The sequence below is a fragment of the Ursus americanus genome, chromosome 6 (assembly GCF_024610735.1).
Source record: "Ursus americanus isolate L20-20 chromosome 6, mUrsAme1.1.p, whole genome shotgun sequence".
Classification (NCBI taxonomy): Eukaryota; Metazoa; Chordata; class Mammalia; order Carnivora; family Ursidae; genus Ursus; species Ursus americanus.
Window position 1 is genome coordinate 24,815,548 of NC_142132.1, and position 23,476 is coordinate 24,839,023.

General features: G+C 50.9%; 1 protein-coding gene across 3 annotated transcripts in view; it reads left to right on the plus strand.

Annotated features, from left to right (window-relative positions):
* Nucleotides 1–23,476, plus strand: part of SH3PXD2A (SH3 and PX domains 2A) — a 226,573-nt gene that overhangs the window by 71,805 nt on the left and 131,292 nt on the right. For all 3 annotated transcript variants that reach the window (XM_087862734.1, XM_045803038.2, XM_045803039.2), the window contains exon 3: nucleotides 12,455–12,530. In XM_087862734.1, coding sequence (XP_087718860.1) covers nucleotides 12,455–12,530 — 76 coding nt within the window. The remainder of the gene's footprint in view (nucleotides 1–12,454; nucleotides 12,531–23,476) is intronic.

Sequence of the window (23,476 nt, forward strand, 5' to 3'; positions counted from 1 at the left end):
GGAGAGTGAAGGACTCCGGTGGCACGCCGAGCCTCCTCTGTTGTCCTGGGTTGTTTGTCTCAGACTCACCGCAAAGCCAAGAAGTCACCAGACCCGGCCGCTGTAGGCAGCGGTTTGGTGAGTGTTATTTCCCAAGCAGGCGCGTCTCACCTGCCACCTCGACCCCAGAGTCTCCAACTACCTGTGGCACGATCCTCGAGCTCTGGAAATGACATTCTCTCCATCACATCACATTTCCAGTGATGCTTGTGGATGCCCAGTGCCCCGTGGAGTGGCACACCAGGCATCAGCCGTTACCCTACTCTGTGCCAACTGTGTGGTCATCCCCGAGTCACTGGAATAAATGATCAGAGGCCTCCACCCTGCATCCCACCACTTTCTCTGACATGTGGCAGCATTTCCTGGGATTCACGAACAAGTCCATTCACTCCAGTCTGACTGCCTCATCTAGAAACCCTGACCCTCCCACTGCCAAGCCTTTGTGTTTGCTTTCCTCCCTCTCCTTTCTGCAAGGCCTCTCTCTGCCATGTCCTCCTCTGAGAAGTCTGCTGTGTCACCGCAGCCGCACTGATCTCGTCCTGCCCTGAACTCCCATTTTGCGGCTCTATACACCTCTCAGGTGGACACTCATCTACGAGGTAAATCCCTTGTGCCCGTGCGGCTCTCTCAGCGTCCAACAGATCAGGGACCGTGCCTTAGACTCTTGGTGAGCTGCACTTATGCAGTGCGTGGGACATCACAGATAAAGGCTAGACTGGGAAGGGATTTGAGGTAGTAAAGGCTTGCATATTTTCGAGTAAATGGTCAAGGAAGACTTCTTTGACTTGTTAAGGGCTTTCGAAGCTGGGTTGGGTCCCCTCTTGAAGTTGGGGCGTGCCGCAGTGCCCTGTGTCTTGGCTTCAGCATGGCGTGGGCCCATCCTTAGCAAACGAATGCATCCAATGCATGGAATGCTCCTTGCTTGCCGGGGTGGATGGGTCCGTGCTGCCTCCTGTCTCTCTCTCCCTGGCGGCTGCTTCAGGGATCTGTGAGGTGTCTGTTCCCTGAAGGCTGCGGTGGTTTTGATAAGAGAGCCTCTGTGCCTCCTGCCTACCCACCCTCAACCTGACCTCATCCTGGGAACATTCAGAGCAGCTGCCATGCCGCCTCACGCCTGCGCTGCGCCTTTCTGTTTATAGAACACGTCGGCAGCAGCATCTCGTCTGGGCTCCCGTATCTGCCCCTGAGTTGCATCATCTTGCCCATTGCATAGATAAGGATAAGTGCCTTGCAGGGGTCACTCGGTCAGCTGGTGCAGTTTGGAGCCCAGGCTCCCATTCAAGGGCTCCGCTCAGTGCTCTTTGCGCGGCCGCTCCTGGGCTGACAAGGAGAGAACTTCAATGATTCATCTCTAGGTCATGTCCACGCTCCGCCGGTTGTCTATACCATCAAGCCATGAGATCTTATTGTCTCTCTTTTTTTATTATGGTGAAATATACATAACATACAACTTACCATTTTTTAAATTGTGATAAAATATGCACAACATGAAATTTACCATTTTAACCCTTCTAAATGTACAGTGTATCGGCATTAACAACATCCACACCGGTGCGCAACCCTCGCCACCGCCCTTCTTCAGAGCTCTTTCATCCTTTTTTTTCCTTTAAGGCCTAGTGGGGGTTGATTTCTTTTTTTTTTTTTTTAAGATTTTATTTATTTATTTAGAGAGTGTGAGATGGGGGAGGGGCAGAGGGAGAGGGACAGAGAGAATCTTGAGCAGACTCCATGCTCAGTGCGGAGCCGGACGTGGGGATCGGTCTCATGACCCTGAGATCATGACCTGAGCCAAAACCAAGATTCAGATTCTTAATTGACTGAGCCACCCAGGTCCCCCATTAATTTCTTTTTAATAACGGTGTTAGAAATTTCCAAAGTCCAGAGGTGTGAATCTCCTGAAGGTTCTCTTTGATTTTGTATATAGTGTCATAGTGGTTGTAAATACTGATGGTTTTATTTTTTCCTTCTGAGTCTCTCATTTCTTTTTCTTGTGTTAACGCCTTGGCAAGGACTTTGGCAAGTTATCATTAGTACAATAACGGATAGACGTAGTCATAGTGGGCAACATCCTTGTTTTGTCCCAGAGTTTCTTCCCTGGGGATTATTTTGGGTAGATAAACATTTTCAGATTAAGAAAGTGTAGTCCTATTTCTTATTTGCTAAATTAAAAAAAATCATAAATGGATGTTGAGTTTTATCAAATACTTCATCTACCTATAAAGTGATCATTTAGTTTTTATTCTTTATTTGATGATGTGGTAAATTATGTTAATAGATCTTCTGATTATGTGTTGTTCTTACATCTGGATGAATTTTAATAAGAATGTAACCCTAATTGGTAGAATTTCTGCATTCTTTCTTTCTTTCACTGAATTTATTCATCCAGATGGTGGTAGTTGAGAGACCATGGTTTGAAGCCAGAATACCTGGGTTTGAATCCCAGTTCCACACCTTGCTAGTTTGGGCAAATTATTCAGTCTCTCTCTGTGTTGGTTTCTTTGTCTGGAAAATAATACTACGTACTTCAGAGAGTTGATATGGGATTTAAATGAGATGGGCCATGTGCAAAATCTTAGCCCCCAGTGCCTAACAGAGTTCTCAATAAACATTATTTTTACTGTCAAGCATTTATTGAGCACTTGCTTTATACCAGGACCTATGCTGGGTGCTGGGAACTCAGGGTAATCACATGACCCCATTAACCAGCACAGCCCAGGAAGTCCTGTTTTACATTTGTTATCCTGACATACTTGTTACTAGCACTCCCTTTGGCTCTCAAAATTTCTCAATTTGGATGATAAATTATTTGGTCACCAACTTATAGATGAAGAGATTTATGTAATGTGGGTGTGGAGGACCTGCTGGGTCATCCGCAACTGAGCTTCCCGAACACGGAGCAGAATTATGACTGTAGTCACGGTAGACGTTCTTCGGGGCCCTGTAGCTGTCACAAGCCTTTCCTGTTTTCTTCTTTGTGTTTTTGCCAATAAGAAATCTGCTGCCATCATTACCTTTATTTCTCCGAATGTAATGTATATTTTTTTCCTATGGCTGTTTTTGAGATTTCCTCTTTATTACTGATTTTCAGTCATCTGCTTATGATGTGAATTGGTGTAGTTTCTTTATGTTTCTTGTGTTTGAAGTTGATTGGGTTTATGAGTCCAAAAAAGAAATCACAAAGGAAATTTTAAAATTTAGGAATGAATTTAATGAAAGATGTGCAAGACCTCTGCATTGAAAACTATACTACATCACTGAATGAACTGAAAGATCTAAATACATGGGAAGATTTACCATATTCATGGATTAGAAGTGTCAATATCGTTAAGTAGCCATTCTCCCCTTAAGTTGATCTATAGAGTCCATGCAATTCAATTTTAAAAATTCCAGGAGGGATTTATTTATTTTATTTTGTAGAAATTAATCAATTTACTCTAAAGTGTGTTTGAAAATGCAGAGAATCTAGAATGACCAAAACAATTTTGAAAAGAAGAAGTTTGATTTTAATACTTAACTAAAAATGTATAGTAGTCAAGAAAGGATGGTGTTGGTGTCAGGATATATAAATCTGTCAACAGAATAGCATAGAGAATCCAGAAGTAGTGGACCCACACATATATAGTTAATTGATTTTTGACAAAGGAGTTAATGTAATTCAATAGGAAAAAGATAGTCTTTTCAACAGGTTTTTCTGGAATGATAGGCTCTCTGTACTCCAAGAATTATAATGTATGAAGTTTGATATTAGATTTCATTTGAACAGAGAACCCTGCTGAACCTTCCCCAAAAAAGGATTTGCTAATAATTGTTTTAGAGGTGCTGTCCAGTTCCAAGTCTATTGTTTTTATATCTTCATGTGGAAGTTCAGATTTGTGCCCAATTTTGAGAATCACTAGACACCAAGAGTGTCTAGTAATACCCAGATGGGTAGCCAGCACCGGGCCCGGTGCTTTGGGGTGGGGGAACAGAAAGGAAACATGAAGGGAGATTACTTTTAGAATGGCTGTACAATGAGCTCTGTGAACTCTGTCCCCAGTGAAACAACCAAAAATGGTGAAAATCGTTCTTTAAAAAATTGAAGTCTCTGGAAATTGTCCTAAATGGACAACCGAAATGGCCAATGGAGAAGTTCTACTTCTGCTGTATGCAGCCCACAACACAGGGTTCCCTTTCCCCCCAGCTCCCGGTCTAGGGCTACTGTAGTAATCATAACAATTATTGGATTTATGACATATATTAATGTAATATGTATAACAATAATAATACCAAAAAAAGAGGAAAAGAGATTACAGTTATATAGGATTAATATTTCTCTATCTCAAAAATTTGATAAATGGAATTAAGTTAGTATAAACCTAAAGTAGATTCTGATAAGGTACGATATATATACTGCAAGCCCTAGGGAACTGTGAAGAAATAACTAAAAAGTGTAGTGAAAAAAATCATTAAAGGAATTAAGATATTACACAAAACAAAAGAGCTGTAATGGCTATATTGACATCAGACAAAATGGACTTTAAGACAAAAATAAATGGAGAGACATCCCATGTCCATGGACTAGAAGACTTAATATTGCTAAGATAGCAGCACTCTGCAAATCCATTTTCAGATTCTGCCCATGCGTTCCTACCACATCCCAACTGGCTTCTTTAATTGACAAGCTGATCCCAAAACTCATATGAAAATTCAAGGGACTGAAAATAGCCAAAATACTTCTGAAAAAGAAAAACAAAGCTAGAGGACTCATATTTCCTGATTTCAGAACTTAATACATCAAGAGAATAACAAGACAAGCCACAGACTGGGAAAAGATTTTTGCAAAAATTTGATAAATGACTGTTACGCAAAATATACAAAGAATTCTTAAGACTCAACAAGCAATAAGAATGAACAACTGGGTTGATGAATAGGCAGAGATCTGAACAGGCACCTCACCAAAGAAGATACCTAGATGACGTAAGCATATGGAAAGGTGCTCAACATTGTACGTCATTGGGGCATTGCGCATTAAAAGAGCAATGAGATACCACTACATTACCTCTTAGAATGGTGAGAACCCAAACACAGACACCCAGTGCTTGTGAGGTTGCGCAACGACGGAAACTCTCATTCATTGCTGGTGGAAATGCAAAATGGTACAGCCACTTTGAAGACAGCTGGCAATTTTTTACAAAACTAAACATACTCTCACTCTACAATTTAGCAGTCACCCTCCTTGGTGTTTACCCAAATAAGTTGAAAACTTATGTCCCACACAAGGTGGCTGCTGGCTCAGTCCCTTGAGTGAATGACTGTTGGTTTTGGCTCAGGTCATGATCTCATAGGTCTTAGGATGGAGCCCTGTGTTGGACTTTGCACTGCACTCAGCAGGGAGTCTGCTTGAGATTCTCTCCCTCCGCCCCTCCCCTTACCTCTCTCTTTCAAATAAATAAATAAATCTTAAAAAGAAAGAAAGAAAGAAAGAAAGAAAGAAAGAAAGAAAGAAAGAAAGAAAGAAAGAAAACTTAGTCCACACAAAAGCCTGCACAGGGATGTTTGTGGCAACATTATTCATAATCACAAAACTTGGAAGCAACCAAGATGTCCTTCAGTAGGTTAATAGATAAATAAACTGTGTAGTCCAGCAGTGGATATTACTCAGCACTAAAGCCCAAAACAAACCATCAAGCCGTGAAAAGACTTGGAGGGAGCTGACGTGCATGTGAGAGAAGTGCAAGAAGCCACCCTGAAAGAGCTACCCACTGTGTGATCCCAACTGTATGACATTCTGGGAAGAGGGAAACTATGGCGACAGTAAAAAGATGAGTGGTTTCCAGGGGCTGGGGGGAAGGGGATGAATAGGCAGAGCACAGAGGATTTTTAGGGCAGTGGAGCTATTCTATACGATGGATACTAATGGACACATGCCGTTATGCATTTGTCCAAACCCGTAGAATGTGCACCAAGAGTGAAGCCTGACGTGCACTGTGGACTCTGGGGGAGAATAACATCCATGCAGTTTCGTCAGTTGTAACAATACACCGCTCTGGTCTGGGATTGTGATGGTGAGGGGACCAGGGGGGTGTGGGGTCAAGGGGCATATGAGAGCTGTCTTTACTTTCTGCTCAGTTTTGCTGTAAACCTAAAATTCTTCTAAAGAATGACGTCTATTAAAGAGAAAACAACTTAGGACAAAGCTACAGAAATCGGGACGGTGTGGTACAGCTGGAAGGATAGGCATAGAATTGAGAGGCCAGGGATAAAGCTGAATGTTTATTGTGAACTGCTTTTCTACAAGGGGCACCAGAACCGTTCAAGGGGAAGTGTGCTTCCTCTTGGGCAATGAGACAAACTTGGACCCCAAAATCACAGAAGACTGTGTGAAGTATTGTAATGGGGACTACAAACCAGGAGTGCTGTTAGAATTCCAGTAAGGTGGTAGCGAGCTTTGGCTGGGATGGTTAGAGACGTGCGCCCTGGGCAGATGGCACCCGATAAGGCCATTGGTGGGGGAAGGGAAGGGGAAAGTCCATTTCAGGCCACAAAGGATGGGAAATTTAAGAAAAGCCACATGTATTGTTATTTATTGTCCCTCTCTCTCTCCGGGATCTCGTGCTGTGTCACCAGCCTCTAAGCCAGGGACTGGTATGCCCTCAGTCAGTAGAATGGACAAACCAGTTCTGAGGTTTCCCTTGATTCCTCCTGGTCCCCAGGCATACTGGGTAGCCTTGCCTCTTTTTGAGGGGAATGGCCGGGTTAGCGAACCCAGCTCTTGTAGTAATGTTCCCTTCGTTCCTGAGCTGGAAATGGTGACGAGGATTAAGGCTTGAGGGTTGCAGCCCCAAGGCGAGAGTGGCTGGGAACTCCACCCTCTCGGAAGGGTGAGGAGTCGGCCTCTTGGGTTACACATGTGCCCCAGCTGGGCTCGGGCCCACCCTTCTCTCTCCTCGGTGTTTATTGCTGCTGAGCCCTGCCCAAGCACAGCTGCCGACTCAGCTTTCTCTGGCTGGGCCGGCTCTTGGAGCTGAGAGGCTCTGTATCTCTCACACCATCCACCCCTTAGATAAACAGCCCACGTCCTCCACACTCTGTGGAGTTCCGATGTGGCTGCGAAGGACTCCGTTAGCCAGACGCCTCTCTCTCTAAGAAGGACCCTGGCAATGGGCCCTGCTTGTCTTCCAGCTGAGTCAGGCCCTTGCTGGAGTGACAGGGGAATCCACTTCCTGCCTGAAAAGGTGGCCACAGCAGAAGACCGGGCCGGGCGGGGCCTTCCTGCCTCCCCACCCACGCCCCCGGGCCTCGACAGGCCTCTGCACGAGGCAGCCCCCTCGACTGTGTGAGGGTTTTATCGCTCAAACCCAGCCCCGCAAACTGAGCACCACCCAGGCCACAGAACCACTTTGTAGCCCGCCTGGCTTCCCGGGTCGGGGGGCATTTGGACTGTGTCTCACACATGGCCCCGGACGTTTATCCCATCGCCCGCCACTCTGCCATCCTGTGCCTGCCCCGAGACGCTGAACCACGCAGCTTAGTGAGCCCGCACACGAGTCAGCTCAGTTGGGCTGCCTTTGCTTGGTGCTCTGGAGTCTGAGCCAGGGGATTTGGTTTCTTTGAAGGGTGACCTGTGGGCAGAGAAAATGTCACCAGCGGCTGGTTAGTGGCACTCCCTTCTCCCATGGTGGGTGGGCCTTGGGGATGTCAGGGAGGGCAGATGCTGAGGCCTTAAGGGCTCGGCCCTGCTGGCAGGATTAGGTGACAGGTGTGGCTGGACTCAGCCCCCAAGGGCAGGGGGTGAGGGTGGGGGTGGGGAGGTGGATAGGGGAGAGGAGCCGTGTAGGCCAGCTGGGTACTCATGGCTCTGGAGAGGACCCTTTGTCCCAGTACTCTCAGCGGATGGGCTTGTCTTGGCCTCAAGAGGGCCCAGAGGAAGCCAGAGTGGGGGAAGAAGAAAATCTGCTACAGAAGGAGGAGGTGGGAGGGAGACCAGCTGCAAAGTATCCTCCATCAGGCCTTTCGGGGAAAATTCAAATCTGCAGGGCTATCAGATGACCCCTGACTTCCAGGAGACACGTGAACCCATGGAGGCAATTCTGACCGCTCTTTGGCAGGGAAGGCCCAGGGAATGTGACCGTCACTCTGCCAGGACAGTGCTGGCTTCAGCTCCTACAGGAAGCCTTCCCTGACCTCCTCCTTCAGCAGTTTCTGGGTCCTGTTCCTATGTCCTCACCGTTCCCTGTCACTCCAGAACTTGCTTGTCTGTCTCTAGCACCACAGCAAAACTTCACGAACTTTCACATGGGGCCCAGGAAAGCGCATTTTTAACTAACACCCCCCGCCAAGACGATTCTGGCACGTGCAGACTTAAGACTACACTTCGAGAACCATCTTGTCCTAGAACAGCCTCCCCAACAAAAATATAATGTGAACCACATAGGTCATTTTAAATTTTTTAGTAGCCACTTAAAAACGTCAGAGAAAACAGGTGAAATTATTTTTAAAAGAATTTTTATGTAACCTGATCCAAAATGTTACCATTTCAATATACAATCAGTACAAAATTTGTTGATGAGATGTTTCACATCTTTTTTGTACCGAGTCTTTGAGACCTTTACACTTCCAGCACATCTCAGTTCGGACGGACTGCATTTCACGTGCTTGACGGCCACGTGTTGCCAGTGACTGTCACACAGATGGAACAGCTCTGGGGCCGTGTGGCGTGTGTGGTCCACGGGCCAGCAGTTCCAGCATTGCCTGGAAGTTTGGTGGAGATGCAGGTTCTCAGGCCCCTGCCTGCATTTTCACTGTTGGCACGTCGAAGGTGTGAAGCCCTGCTCTCCGGTGAGATCGTGAGCTCCTTGCTGTAAAGACTGCGGTTTAACTTACTTCTAGCATCTCACGGAGGGCCTGGCATCTAGAAGGCACACAGCAAATGTTTTTAGAGGAAAGGGATGAACGTGTGAACCCCTGCTGCCCCCTACTCACTCCTGTTGGCCCCTCATTCCCTGTCCACTGTTCGTGAGAATCTCAGCATCTTGGGTCTGAAGAGCGGTGTAGGAGGCAGAACGTAATTCCTTCGAGCCCCAACTTGTCTAAGTCCCACAGCTTGTAGGTCACAGCTGGTCACCCTCTTTCAGGACAAGAATAGTTGTTTTGTTTTGCGTTTTTTAAGATTTTTAAAATTCATTTGAGATAGGGAGAGAGCGTGCACACATGAGTGGGGAGGGGCAGAGGGAGAGAGAGAAGCAGACTCTCTGCTAAACAAGGAGCTGGATGAGGGGCTCGTTCTCAGGACCCCAAGATCATGGCCTGAGCCAAAGTGAGGCGCTTAACCAACTTAGCCACCCAGGTGCCCCGGGACAAGGGCGGTTTGATGAGGGCAGACCACTCCCCCGCAGGGCACGTTGCTGGGCCTGGCCTCCTTCTCAGACATCTCTGTACTCTTCCTCAGAAATTCTATGGAGCCATTGCTCAGAGGCCCTAGGCCTGGCCTATGCATGTTAGTTAGCCATTGATTTATTCTCAGTCTTCTTCCAGAGAAGATTGAAGGCAGCTCTAAATATGCGTACATTCCGACAGAATGAAACAAAAATAGAAATCGTATTAAGGATGTGTGCATAGATGCTTGGACAGAGATGTTCACTCTAGCACTGTTATATAAAGCCAGAAACAACCTAACTACCCAACAGTAGGACAGTAGAGAAATAAACTATGGCCCAGCCCAACACTGACACCCCACGTCACAATTAGGGGTGCTAATGCGGAAGTATTCATCGGCGTGGAAAATTGTTCATGACCTAGTGTAAGAGTGTTGATGAGCTCATTTTATTTACATGCGTGGAAGAAGGTCTGGAAAGGATATAGACCCCGAAAACAGTCATGTCACTTTTTCCAGGGGAGGAATTATGAGTGATTCTTACTCTTTTTGTTCATCCACTGCTTCTATAATTTCTGGTTTTCCCCTCAGTGAACATGAATTCTTAGTTGATACAGAAATGAAATGTACAAAACAGAATATGGGTGAGGAAAATGGGAAAAGGTGAAAATGGGAGTGCTATTCTGTACTGAATTTGTTTGAAAATATATTAATTAAAAAAAATATCCTGGGGCGCCTGGGTGGCTCAGTCATTAAGCGTCTGCCTTCGGCTCAGGGCGTGATCCCGGCGTTATGGGATCAAGCCCCACGTCAGGCTCTTCCGCTGGGAGCCTGCTTCTTTCTCTCCCACTCCTCCTGCTTGTGTTCCCTCTCTCACTGGCTGCCTCTCTCTGTGTCAAATGAATAAATAAAATCTTAAAAAAAAATATCCTAAGTGCAAGTTCATAGCGTTAGGGCGCAGTGGGTATATTTACATGAAGCAGGCAGTTATTAAATGTTTGGAAGATGGACTTATATATAACATTAGGGTTTGAAAACTCATGAGCCAGCTCTTGTTAAATTTCAGTCTGCACTCAGGAAGTGAAAGTTAATAATGGAGCAGTCTCTGTCTTGTTTTGAATCGGATCTGACAATGACCCCCGCCCTTCACACGTGGGCTCTAAATAGCCTGTGCGTGTTGGATAATGATTGTGCAAGAGAGAACCCTGAAATCATGTGTTAGAGCTGGGAGGGTGGATTCGTGGACGGGAATACGTGCAGGTGCACACACACCTGAGATCTAGCGCAGGACTGCTTTTCACCATCTCAGTGCTAGCGAGCACTTTGGTCCCAGCCTCCATCAGTAGACTCCTACTCGGTCTCCCTGCTTCCAGCCTAGGGCCCGTGCACGACCCTGGAGCTAAGCCGTCCTCCCTGTGATTTGGCCCCCGTCTTGGATCTCACTGCCTGCACCTCAGCCCCTGCTCGCTTTACTCCACAGCAGCCACACTGGCCTTTTTCAGGCTCTTTTTGCACTTCCCATTTCCCCTGCTGGAACATTCTCTGCCTTCCTTGGGGCTCGCTTCCCCATCTCCTGTGGTCTCTGCTGAATTGCCATCTGATTCCTAAGTCCTTTCTCAGCACTCTATACAAAGAAACAACCTCTCTTCTGCTCCAACACCTTCCCCGACTTCATTCTTCTTCACAGGTTTTATCAATACATATTTATTTGTTTACTGTTTGTCCCCCTCCACTAGAATGTAAACTCCTCAATAGCAGGGACTTTGTTGCTTTTCTTTCTTTTTCTTTCTTTCTTTCTTTCTTTCTTTCTTTCTTTCTTTCTTTCTTTCTTCTTTCTTTCTTTCTTTCTTTCTTTCTTTCTTTCTTTCTTTCTTTCTTTCTTTCTTTCTTTCTTTCTTTCTTTCAGATTTTATTTATTTATTTGGCACAGAGAGAGACAGCAAAAGAGGGAACACAAGCCCGGGGAGTGGGAGAGGGAGAAGCAGACTCCCTGCAGAGCAGGGAGCCCGGTAAGGGGCTTGATCTCAGGACCCCGGGATCATGACCTGAGCTGAAGGCAGACGCCTAACTGACTGAGCCACCCAGGCACCCCTGTTGCTTTTCTTTACCGCCGTTTTCTTGGTGTTCAGTGCTCCAAGTAGGTGCTCAATAAATATTTGAAGGAAGGAATAGACTTCAGATACCATGTGACTGATCTTCCTCATTTGACCAAGGAGGTGCCCGAAGCCCTATAAAGAAAGCTTGCCCGCCTTGCCCGGGTCCCACAGCTGGGGCAGCAGGGCTAGATCCTGCCCTGTCCCTTCTGCTCCTGCTTCCGCCTGTGCCTTGGAAGGGGGATGAACCAAACACACAGGGGCCGTGGCCTCGTCCATCCTGTCTCCTGTGTGTTTTTCCAGCTTATACAGAATTTCAGCCCAGAATAGCAGAAGAAAAAAATAGTTGTTCCTCCAGAACCCTGGAAACTCTTCCGGTGGGTCTGTCCCTGGAAAAACAGCAGCAATCTCACGGTGGGAAGGTAGGAAACGGAGGAGGGGTCTTACAGCAGTGGGGGCAGTGGGCTGGGTTTGGTTTTACAATTAAAATAACATCTGGGTCTGTTTCCGCAGAGCGGTTCTGGAAGGTGGGTGGTCTGTCTGAAGTATCAGGTGGGGCCTTCCCCTGTCCTGGCCCAGGGGAATGGCCGGTGGCTAAAGGGCTCACCCAGCAGATGACGTATGTAGGAAGGTGGGCCCAAAGAAGGCTCTGGAAACCCCACCTGTGGCCTGCCCTGAAAGCCTGCTGGTCTCTCCCGAGGCCTCGTGAGGGGGCATCTTCAGAACCTCCCCTCATGCCTCCATGCCTCCTTGAGATTGTTCAGACACCTCTTTGATGTGTAGAGAGCTCTGGCCTCCTCTCTCTCATGCCCCATGTGGTTTATTAATCGTCTGTGAAATGAGGGGTTGAGGTGTCACTCATCCGTATGAGGGCAGTGGGGCCCTGAAGCAACGGAGTGGAGTGGGGAAGGGACTCTGAGGGCTGTTCCAGTCTTCTGAATCCTGTCCCTCTGTCTGTCTGGCTTCTCAGATGCAGCTTTTGGATAAGTTTCCCATTGAAGGTGGCCAGAAGGACCCCAAGCAGAGAATCATCCCCTTCCTTCCAGGTAAGCTTTGGATGGCCCCACTGTGGGGATGGGAGGTGACCTGGGGAGAAGTGTTTTTTAGGCCAAGAAAATGCTGGCTACTACACTGGAAATTCTGGGCAGGGTGGGCCTACGAATCTACGTCCCAGCAACTCCCCAGAGAATGGGAAGCCCCTGACTGTGAAGGCCACTGTTCCCACAGGGTCCTCTCCCATCCTTCCCAGGCCACCTCTATTGGCCATGTAACTTCTAAGGAATTTCTTAGGCGGTGGGACTTTGGTTTTCCTCTTTATGGAAAGCACAGAGAAATCAAGTTCTTCTGTGGAAGGATGAAGAGCTCCAGGCTGAACTCTTCCCACTAATCCCATTGTAATCACAGAGACCCTTAAATTGAGCACCCTCCCCATGTCCGAGCTTGGGTCCTCCTGGCGCATTACCCCGCCGAGGCTCCGAGAGCTTACGTGACATGGCCTGTGAGTTGGCAGAGTTAGGATTTGAACCCGGGTGTGTCTGGCTATAGGGGCCATGAACCACGACACCATTTGGGAACATGTTTACGGCAATTGGTTCTGTGTAATTTAGAGAAAAACCGCCCAGATGTGTCCTCATCCTCTATTGCTCTGATGTTTTACGTTGGTGTGCGGTTTATAGCTTACGGATACTCTTCTGTTATCATACACAAATCTCCAGCTGAGGTGTGTGTTCTCATTTCTGCTTGAGGGATGACGATGTTGGGGTTCAGAGATGTTAGGTCGCTACTCATAAAAGTGGCAGAGCTGAGTGTCTGCTCCAGTCTGGCGTCTTTGCCCGGAACCTGTGGGCGATGCTGCTTCCTGGCTCTGGGTCCTCTGCCCTTCGCCAGGCGGTGGAGCTGGGCTGGGTCCCAGTGGGCCTCACCCCCACTCCTGCTGGGCCCTGGCAATGGCAATCAGTAGGACCTTTGCAAGAAGCAGGGTCCTTGTCTCATGACCTCTCCGGCACACTTTCACCCCATGGCCAGCACCTGCTCGGTGACTTGCAAACACACATAGGGGCACTGCCCTCAGAGAGTGGGTCCTGTCTGAACGGTGCTCCTCACACACCCCCACCTGCAAAGCGGGGAAAGACAAGAGCAGGCATTGCTGCCTGTCCTATGAGTCTTACGCTAAAATTAGAGAGAATTAATTCAGCTACGAGGAAAGACTTGCCCACAGTTTGGGCAAGATTGGAACCAGTCAGTGAGGGTAGAGAGAATCTCACCCCTGTGCTTCTTCCGTGGCGGAGGACTGAATCTCCGTCCCTGGCCTAGGAGTTAATGTGGGGGGACTTTCATGCCCTGCCTGGCTTTGTACTGAGTCCGGAGGGCGTTTGGAATGTCCAACACCCAGGTTTGTATGACCTCCGATGTTGCTCCAGTATGGTCCAGATGCTCTGCCCAGTAAGGGCTTGGGAGCCCAGCTGGGGTGCTATGGACACAAGCGTCCCAGAGCCACCATGAAGCCAGCATGGTGCCCTGGTATCAGGAGTGGACTTGGCCTTGAGGGTATGAAGGCTGCCTAGTTCCTCGAGAATGATGGGCTTTTTCTCCCACTGGTGGTCAGTGCTCCAGGGAAATTCCCCCTCGTCATCATACAGTAGGGGGGTATTTATGCAGGGCTCAGCCTGTGCTAGGCCCTGGAATCCGTACCTAGGGCTGGGGGCTGTGATGGCCTGGTGAGCCAAGGAGGGATGTAGATTTGTTTCCCTCATCTAAGGAATCCTCAAGCTACTAGGAGAGATGAGAGAGGCAAGACCTACCCCTAATCAGGGAACCAGTGGCAGGATGTGATCCTTTCTACCACGGTGCAGTTCTGAGTGTGTTTGGAGTGTGTCATTGTGAGCTGAGGAAGGCAGCAAAGGCCTCCTGAAGGAGGGGGGCCTGGAGCTGACCCCCAAGGACGGGTGGGCTTGGAGGCTAGGGGAATCACAAAGCTTCTGTCCTGCTGCTACCAGTGTCCAACGTCTGTGGACAGGCTTCCCCCTGCAAAATCTGGCTCTGTCAGTTATCAAGTGCGTTACCTTCTTTATGCCTCAGTATTCTCATCTGGAAAATTGGGATGATAATAGTATCTACTTCATGGGGCTATTGTCAGGATAAAACAAATTAATACATTACAGGGGCTTAGAACTGTGGCTGGCCTCTAGCAGGACTTAAATAATGTTAGCCCTTAAGATGACCAGTTCCTGGCACGTGCCTAGTGTTTCCACAGCACACTCACGTGTGTACCCTCATTTGCTCCTCCCAGTGAGGTTATTATCCCCATTTTACTGACTAGGAAACTGAGGCCAAGGGAGGCTAATAGACTTGAACGGGCCACACATCCAGGAGGTGTAACCAGCACCAGAACCTCTGGCTAAGGCTCCCTGCCCCATCAGCCACCTCAGGGGAGGATACCCAACAGCTGCTGCAGGACTGGGGCCCTCTCCGAACTTCAGTTTTCTCTTATAGGCCAGCGGTGAGAAGGAGAAGAATTCATGGGAAGCACTTTGCACAGTGCCTGTCCCATAGTAAGTGCTCATAATGGCAGCTGTATTTAATAAAGTCACCTGCCCCCATGCCGCCCCAACTCCTGGGAAAGGCCAGCCCAGGACCCCTTCCAGCCCCGACGTGATGGGACCTTTGCACAGTGCGTGACATTATAGAGAGGGAGGAAGTTGACTGGCCCCCATCCCATCCAAAGGAAGTTTCCTTTGCCCTGTTTTGCTGCTCTTCTCCTCTGCCCGCGGTGGGGTTTCCTCTCTGATGCTTCTCTCTTGCTCACTCACTTTCCAGGACTTCAGAGTGGGTATTGCTGGCCATGTGGAATCCCATCCTGGGGGCTCCCAGGCCTGTTCCTGGCTTCCCCAGGCCCACTAGAAACTTCCTAACCCTTTCGTACTCTACTCACTCCCTCGCTTGAATGGAAGGAAAATAGGAGCCAACATGATCGGAACCAAGTTAGGGAGAGCCGCATGGGCATGAGGGTTTCCAACCTGCCCTAAGCCCGGCATCAAGGGGGGTCCCCCAGGAGGAGAGTGGAAGGGAGAAGGGCAATGATGAATGTTTCCTGTCTTAGGTCAGGTTCCCTAAAAGCGGAGCCTGAGATGAGGATTCTTAGACAAGTGACCTGGGGGGGCTGCTCTCAGGTGAACATCCTAAGGCAGGGAGGAAGCAGGACAGGGCAGGGAGGAAGCCCGGGGTGGGTGGCAGCCGTGTGTCCCGTTGCGGGAGACAACTTCAGTACTCCCCGTAGGTCATCCTTTGTCTGGAGGCTGCCTCTCCCCCAGAGGGCATGGAGTGTGGGCAAGGCGTCTCCTGAGCTCTGAGGACTGAGGGCTGAGCTGAGGGCATGCCTTTGGAGAAGGGGCGGCTGTGAGCCCCCGGCCCCGAACACCCACAGCCGTGAGGGGAGGGAGCACATGCTGGTGTGGGGGTTCTGGGCAGCAGCCAACGTCTACTCCATGATCTAACACGAGCCAAGTCTCTGTTTCTACCTCCCTGCCTTTGGGAAGGGTGGCTGAGGTCACCTGCGGATTCCCTGAGGCTCAGCCCTGGCAGCGTGACTCAGCAGCTCGGGCAGCAGACACACGCGCTGCCTTCACTCTCACGAGCCTCGGGAGGGCTAGCAACCAGCCTCAGGAGGGGCTCCGCCAGGCCTTGGCCTCGCCTGGCATTTCAGAGCAAGGAACACCCAAGGGGAGAAAGCAGAGAGCCCCGATTATCTCCAGGGTCTCCGTGTCAGCTTCGAGGTGCCAGGATGTGATGGGCATTTCTGGGCCTGGTGTCTGGGGATGTGTTCGGAGCATTAGCTGGCTGCTTTGCTTTGGCCTGCCTGGCCACAGGCTTGGGCAGGACGCTCACAGAAGTTTGACTGGCTGGTGGAAGTGACAGAGAAAGCAAGGAAATTGAGAGAAAAGCTTCATATGGCTACAAGCTCTGCCAGTCAAATCCTGGCCCAGAAGAAGAAAAAAAAATTCCCACACGTGAGCCATAAATCTTAGACTCTAGGACACAGGCCTGTGGTGTGTCTGGGTGGTGTCTGGCCTGAGTTCAGGGTCAGCCTGCGGGTTGGAAGCGTGGTGAGGGTCTGGGGCTTCTGTGGCCAAAGGCAGAGGCCCCGTCCCAGAAGACTGAGTGCCCTGCAGTATGGCTGGAGTGGGGGTTGGGGCAAGGGCGGCGGGGAGCAGAGTCAACAAGGTGAGGACGGAGAGCCAGTGGTCTGACATTTGCATATCAATCAAATCCTGGATGAAGGTGTGTAGGGGAACTGTCCTCCGTGAGGGCTCCCCCCACCCCCGAACCCAGTTGCTTCCCCCGGTCTGAACCTGCTTTCTGGGCCTAGGGGTGAAGATCCACTATGCCCAGGCCCATGCGTGTGTTTGCGAGGCCTGCAGAGCCCACAGGAGGGACTCGGGGGACTTCCGACCTTCGTGTGGGTCAGGTGCTGCTCCCCAGCAAGGCAGCTCGGGAAAGAAAACCCAAGTGGTTTTTCAGGCAGGAAGAGGCAGAGAATTAGGCCAGGGCCTCCTGCCCTGCAAGTGGGGGGAAGGGGAGAAGGGGAAGTACTCCCTCCAGTCTCACATTATGTGAGAGTGAGGCAGATACCCCCGGCTGTTTTCGCTGACCTTTGTGGCCTTCCTTGGAGACAAGGGCCCTATCTACTCCCACATCTCTGGCCACATAGTGGCTGCTTTATTAAGACCCCTTGGTTGATCACGAGTTGGGCATTTTCCCTCAGGAATGAGCTCCCTTTCCTTGGGCTTCTGCTGTGTGTCCAGCCTTGTGCTGAGCACTCTACAAACCTTTTCCCTGGTCCTCACTGCAGGGTGGGTGGCATTACCCTGCCACTGCCATTATTTTAGAGAGAAGTCAAGTCACTTTCCCCCACCCCTTAACCGGCAAGTCGTGGGGCTGGCATCCTGCCTCTGTGGCCTGTACCTTTCCCCGGGCGGGGGGAATTAGCCTGCCAGCCTACGCTAGAAGCTTTCCTCCACCTACGTTATTGCCTCCGCATCCCCCAGGCTAGGGACCTGGGAGTTTCTGCCCGAGGACCCAGCACCCCAGCAGTCCCTCCGGCTGCCATTGTTGTCTCGTGCTTCGGGAAAACACTGTGTGGGGCTGGGAGGTGCTCTGAGCGTCATGGGGACTCAGGTGACCTGTAAGGGCTCTCATTCTATTGAGTGCCTGAGGTCACTGAAGTTGAGGAATTGATTTTTTTTTTCACTTTAACTGTTTAGTTTATTATTATTTTAATATGATTACAAACAGGTTAGCCCCAAGGCCTTCAGAGCACTGTCTTCATTTAATTATGAGTCTAATGAGATTGCCTGTTTGGTTTCCTAAGTCACGGCATTTTTTTTTTTTTAACTTTTTATTTTGAAACAGACTCCCAAGCTGTTGCACAACGACTAGGCACTCTGCATTCCTCCCTTCCAGCTCCACCACCGCACTGCAGGGTAGGTGGCAACGTTCCCGGCTCAGGGAGAAGTCAGATCACTCTCTGCCATCGCACAGCCCCTGAGTGGGGCTCCCGTTGGCTAGCTTCTCCCAGTGGTAATGTCTTGGGTAACTACAGGTCATTATCAAAGCCAGGAAACTGATATTGGCAAGAGTCAGTTACCTAGGCTGCAGACCCGAGCAATTGATTTTTATTGTAAGGGGTTAGTGAGTGTTAGCGGACAGGCTTGCCAGCTGGTCCTTCAGAAGGAGGCATTGGCTGGCACTGGTCTCTGAGAAGCTCCACTCCCAGGCCTGACCTCTTGGCATTCCCCCCTCCAAGAGAAAAGCAGAGGTGAATCTTGTCTTACATGAAGGCATATTCGTGAGAACCCCCGCAAATCCAGTCCTGTGGGACAAATCACGTCATCCGTTAGGTGTCCTAAATACAATTCTATGTAAGAGTCATGGGATCCATCCTTTTGCAAAGCAGAGTGCTCCTTTTTTGGAAAAAAAAATCTTCTTTCTGTGATTTTCATATATTTTGATAATTTGGGACTTCTTCTGAGCTTGCTAGACACAGGACAGACCTGGAGCGTGGGGACTGGACAGCAGCATTGACCCCAGGAGGAGCAGAAGAACAATGGTCAAGAACAACCAAAGATCCGAGGCTTTATTTGCAAGCCAGCTAGTTAGCTTACCCTGCTTCTGTGAATGCCAGCAGAAAATAGGAGACTTCTGAGTCAGACACAGGATTGTCCTAGGGCCCATTTGCTTCAGTTCCCATTGCCTCCAAGTCCCATGGGGGTGACCCATGGGTCCAGATGAATGCCTGCGGGTTACATTATAGGAGAGGAACCCAGACCTTAGGGAGACCACACCTCTTATAGCGTGCAGTAAGCAAACCTAGGCGGTTTGCTTTGAAGAGACATACTGTCTCTGTGCCCCAAGGCCACATGTAGACCTGCTGTTTACTCCAGAGCAGGACACTACCTCTGTCCTCTAAGCTGTTTCTTTACAAACACGTTTGAAAAGATAATTCAGAACAAAAGGCAGTTAGTGCCTTGTTGACAAGATGTACAGAAATGCAGGAGAGCCAGGGAGATTATCTCACCAGTGTATCTTTTGCTTTCTGGGGTCTCCTGCTTTTTGGAGGGGTGGGCAGAAGTGATGTTCTTTAGGACAGCGGGCTCTGCCGCCTCTCAGGGCAGCCTACTGTTTACATGGAACTTCTGCCTTGTTTTAAGAGACTGTTGTGGAAAATCCATCTCCTGTTGCCCATCCTGGGATTGGAGTAGATTTCCTGTGTATCCTGAGTTTGTCAGTCCGAGGAGGCTCCCTGGGAGGAAATGGCCATTACAGAGTGAAGTAGACTGTGTAGCTAGCTGCTGATGTAAAAAGCAAACAACCGCGACCAGGGACCGAGGGAGCTCAGAAGCCAAGTGGCAGAGCAGAAAGAGGAATTCACTCTGCAAAGGTGCTGCGAGGTTCCCTCCCACTCACAGGCCATCGGTGTCTCCGTGCTGCCTGGGACTGGGCCTCCGAGCTCCCAGAAAGCCCCTCCATCCTAATAGCTGAGTCAGTCCCACCCATTGGCATCGGGGCTCCTGGGTTGATGGATCCTGGAGAGGCTGGATAGCTTAGGAAGAAAAGTGAACCATAATCGAAGTCGGTGCTGCCCGCCTTGTGACCTTGTGAGCCCGGAGGTGTGTATTTTTAGATGGCAGGCGCTCTCGGTTCCTTTGTACTGGCTCCCCAGTTTACATACCGGCCCCTTCACGAAGAAGCAGTCTGGAGCCACAGGGCAGGAGGGTGCTGGGTGAATTGCGAGCACGGTCTCCGGTCTCCAGGGCCTTCCTCTCCCTGCCCCCCAGGGCCCTGTGCGGCAGATCCGGTGTTTGTTCAAGCACAGAAGGAAGCAGGGGGAAGGGATGTCTTTGGCTAGAGCCGGTCCGTGGCTGTGGCGTGGGGGAGAGCTGGCGCTCTCTCCCTGGGCTGGAGGCATTTCTGTGTGTCTGCACCAGGCGCCAGCCCGGGAAAGCCCTCCCCACAGGGCCTCGGAAGCCAGGAGGGAGGCAGCGGCTCGCAGACGCTGGCAGACACCACAGCCCCCGAGGGAGAGTGCCCGAGAGGTTTCTGAGCCTCACTGATGGCCTGGGTGGCAGGGAAAGACAAACTTTCTCCGTGATGGAGAAGGAAAAGTAGGGTCTGCTCGTAATGCCAGGGTTTTAAGAAGATCGACAAGATGATAGGCCTAAGAGACGATGTGTACTGTTTTAAAAGTGGCTTTCCTCTAACCTCCCCTGGAAGAGTGCTGGGTCCTCTCTCGCTGTAATTACCGCCCCCGGCCCAGAAGTCATTCTCTCACTCTGTAATCTGGGGCGGTGTTCTGGGGCCTGCTGTCGGCCGCTAGTCCTGATCGCTACGTGAAAGAGCTGCGTTCGTCCATTCCTGCCGTTGGGATTTATTGAGCACCTACTGTGCTCCAGGCCTAGCTGTAGGCACTGGTGATGCCACGGAGGGCAAGGTAGACCAGACCTCTGCTCTCAGGAAGTTCATCTTCCAGTGGGGGAGTCAGAAAGCAAAGAAATGAGCGATTTCCAATAGTGATAAGGGCCGGAAAGACAAATAACCAGGTGTTGTGGTTTGAGGCATGAGATTAGTGGTCAAAAAAAGCCTCTTTGCTGAGGTGACACCGAGCCAGGCAGGGGCAGATCAGGGCTTGGGGTGCCGGGCTGAGGGGACAGCAAGGTCAGTGACCGGAGTGCAACCGAAGGCATGAGTTTGAAGAACAGCAAGAGGATGACGCGTGTGGGAGGCGTGGGGGGTGGGGGGGACGGAGTCACCGCAGAGAGTTGGGCAGACAGGAGCTGTGGAACGGAGAAGCTCCCGAGCACTTCTTCTGTGGCAAAGCCGCCCGGGGAAGGAGAGGGCTCCCCAAGCTTGCTTAAGCTGTGGGGCTCGGGCTCAGGTACGCGGCCTCCAGGGTCAGTTTCCTCATCTGTCAAATGGGTTAATGAGGGTTTGGGATGACGTTCCAAGCAGTCAGTCCAGAGCAAGCACTGGGTGGGCCACAAAGGGAGATGTGCTGGGGCCGCGCACCGGCCTCTCATCAGGCGGCTTTGGGGCCTCGGCCGTGGGGTCTCCTCTCTCTGCCCTCTGCCCGCCCTCCTGCCCTGTGCTGGTTCAGCCCTGCGCCTTGCCTCTCAGCCCCGGGGGCACGTCTGCTCCTTCTTGCCTGTGCTAACTTGAAGCCGTAAGGAGCCGTAAGGAGCCGGTTGCTGAGGAGTGGATGACCCACCCAGAGGGCTGATCCGGGCTGAGAGGCGGGGAGGGGCCTGAGCAGCCCTGGCCCTGTCACCATGATAACACAGCAGAGCCGCCGGCTTGCAGGCTCTCAGCTCCGGAGCTGCCGGTTCTCGCTGGGAATAAGGGGCTTTGCAGGGGAGGCTGCCACTCAAGGCCCCTTTGACTTGCATAAGGAAATGTGGGTCAGGTCCCCTAGCCGTTCCCCTGTGTCATCCCCACATTTCGAGACCAGGGAGAGGGTCAGGTCACTTCATTACAACTCATCTTCCTCATCCAGAGGTAATTCTAGAAGGGAATCAAACTTCTAAATACCCACCCCAAACCCTCAGCCCTGAATGGAGTGTCACCTCTCACAGGAGATTTCTGATCTAAGCAGAAATGTGTGTCTTTTCACGGTCTAGTCATTCCGTTGAATTTCACGTGCAGGAGAATGTGCCCGGACTCGGGCGTCCAGAAGCTGGGTTCAGGCGTAGCTCTTGCTAATCACTGAGGCACACAATTGAGTAAGTTAAACCAGAGTGACCAGGTATCTCCTTCCATGTTGCCAGAATCACCAGACGCCCATGATTTCGGGTCACTGTGACATTCCTGGTCTCTCCCCCTAAAAATAAACCGTTTCCTTAGCTGATACCTAAATGTTCTTTCACAAGGATCAGATCCTTTCATTCCATGCTGCGAGGGGACTGCTATGCCCCGGGAGTGGCACCGTCACTAAATACCCATTCAGCTGTGGGTGACTGACAGGCCAGTGCCCTGATCCCAGGTGTGACAGGTGACAGCAGGAGGGACACTGAGGCAGGAGAAGGAAGAAGGTTCAGGGCTTCTGGGGTGCCGTGAGAAGCCTGGTCGATGAGGCTGTGCGAGTTTTTGGCATGGCTGCGGGGCCACACTGAGGGGTGAGGATTTGTCCTGTGTGCAGTGAGAAGCCTCTGAAAGGTTTTAGGCTGAGGGGCCGCAGGATCGGATTTCTGTTTTGAAAGGATCCCTGAGCTGATGTGTCAGAGGCTGGAAGGGCCCCCAGGGAGCAAGCATAGAGTGGGAGGCCCAGCTGGAGGGGGACGACGCACAGTGAGAGACGGGTGGCTTGGCCTCGGCTGGACACTGGCGTGGAGAGGAGTCGGTCTGAGACCTGTTTTGGAGGAACAGCCGAGAGGACTTGCTGAAGGACGGGGGTGAGGGAGAGGTGGAGAATAAGGATGCCTACAGTTCTGCTGAGGGCAGCCCTGGCCGAGACGGCAGACCCAGCATTTCCCAGCACCCGCCCCAAACCCCCACCTTGGACTTCACCCCGGGGAGTGAAAGGGAAATATGTCCTCCCTTCCTGAGAGAGCTGAAGCCTTCGGCACAGTGAAAGATGGTTTGCGGTGGGGAGGGCCTGCCACCAGCCTCCCTCCCCAGGAGCCTCCAGGCACTAGACACTCTGGTTTCTGGGTCTTGGACTCGGGGCGGGGGTGGGGGGGGAGGAAGGGGGTCAGCGGGTGGTGGTGGAGGAGGGAGAACACTGAGGTCCATTGACAGGGAGCTCAGCCCCCTCCTTCAGGGGTGAGGGGCACTGGTGGCAGATCTCCACAGTGTCCCTGGCCTGACCCTTCCACTGTTTAAGGTCACCCCAACTGGACCCAGGCCCAGGGATGGAGCCCCAAGCCAGAGCTCTTCCCTGGCAGGAACTGAGCTGACCCTTGGAGACTCCCCAGGCCCTTATGAACTGACCCACCATTCATCCAGAGGCTGCCTGGCTTTGAGCTGTACGGTCCCTCTGGGCCCTGAAAACACCTCCTCTCCTCCACCTCCACAGTCCCAAGGACTGATGTCCAGTGAGGGGCCCCCAGGTGCCAGGCCGCCTGGCCTCCAGACCACAGTGGGCCTGAGGGCCTGGCATGGCCTGAAGATGGAGTCTGTTCCCCTGAATGCACCTTTAGAAAAGGCAGGAGAGGAAGTGCGTGGGGCAAGGAGGGCTCAGCTGGCACACTGGCTCTTTTCTACCCTCCAGGGGCAGGGGCTGAGGAGAGGGGCTGGCCTTCTGCTTCTCCCCAGGCCAGAGCAGAAGGGCCACACTTCATCTCAGGGAGAACGAAACGGGGCCGATCCCAGAGGAAGCCGGGTGTCTCCACGGCTCTGCCAGCCCTCCGGCCGCCCGGTGTTACCAACAGACCTGAACCCGGCTTTGGCCTCAAACAGGTCTGGGTTCACACCGGGGCTTTCTACTTGGTGCTAGTTGTCTGAA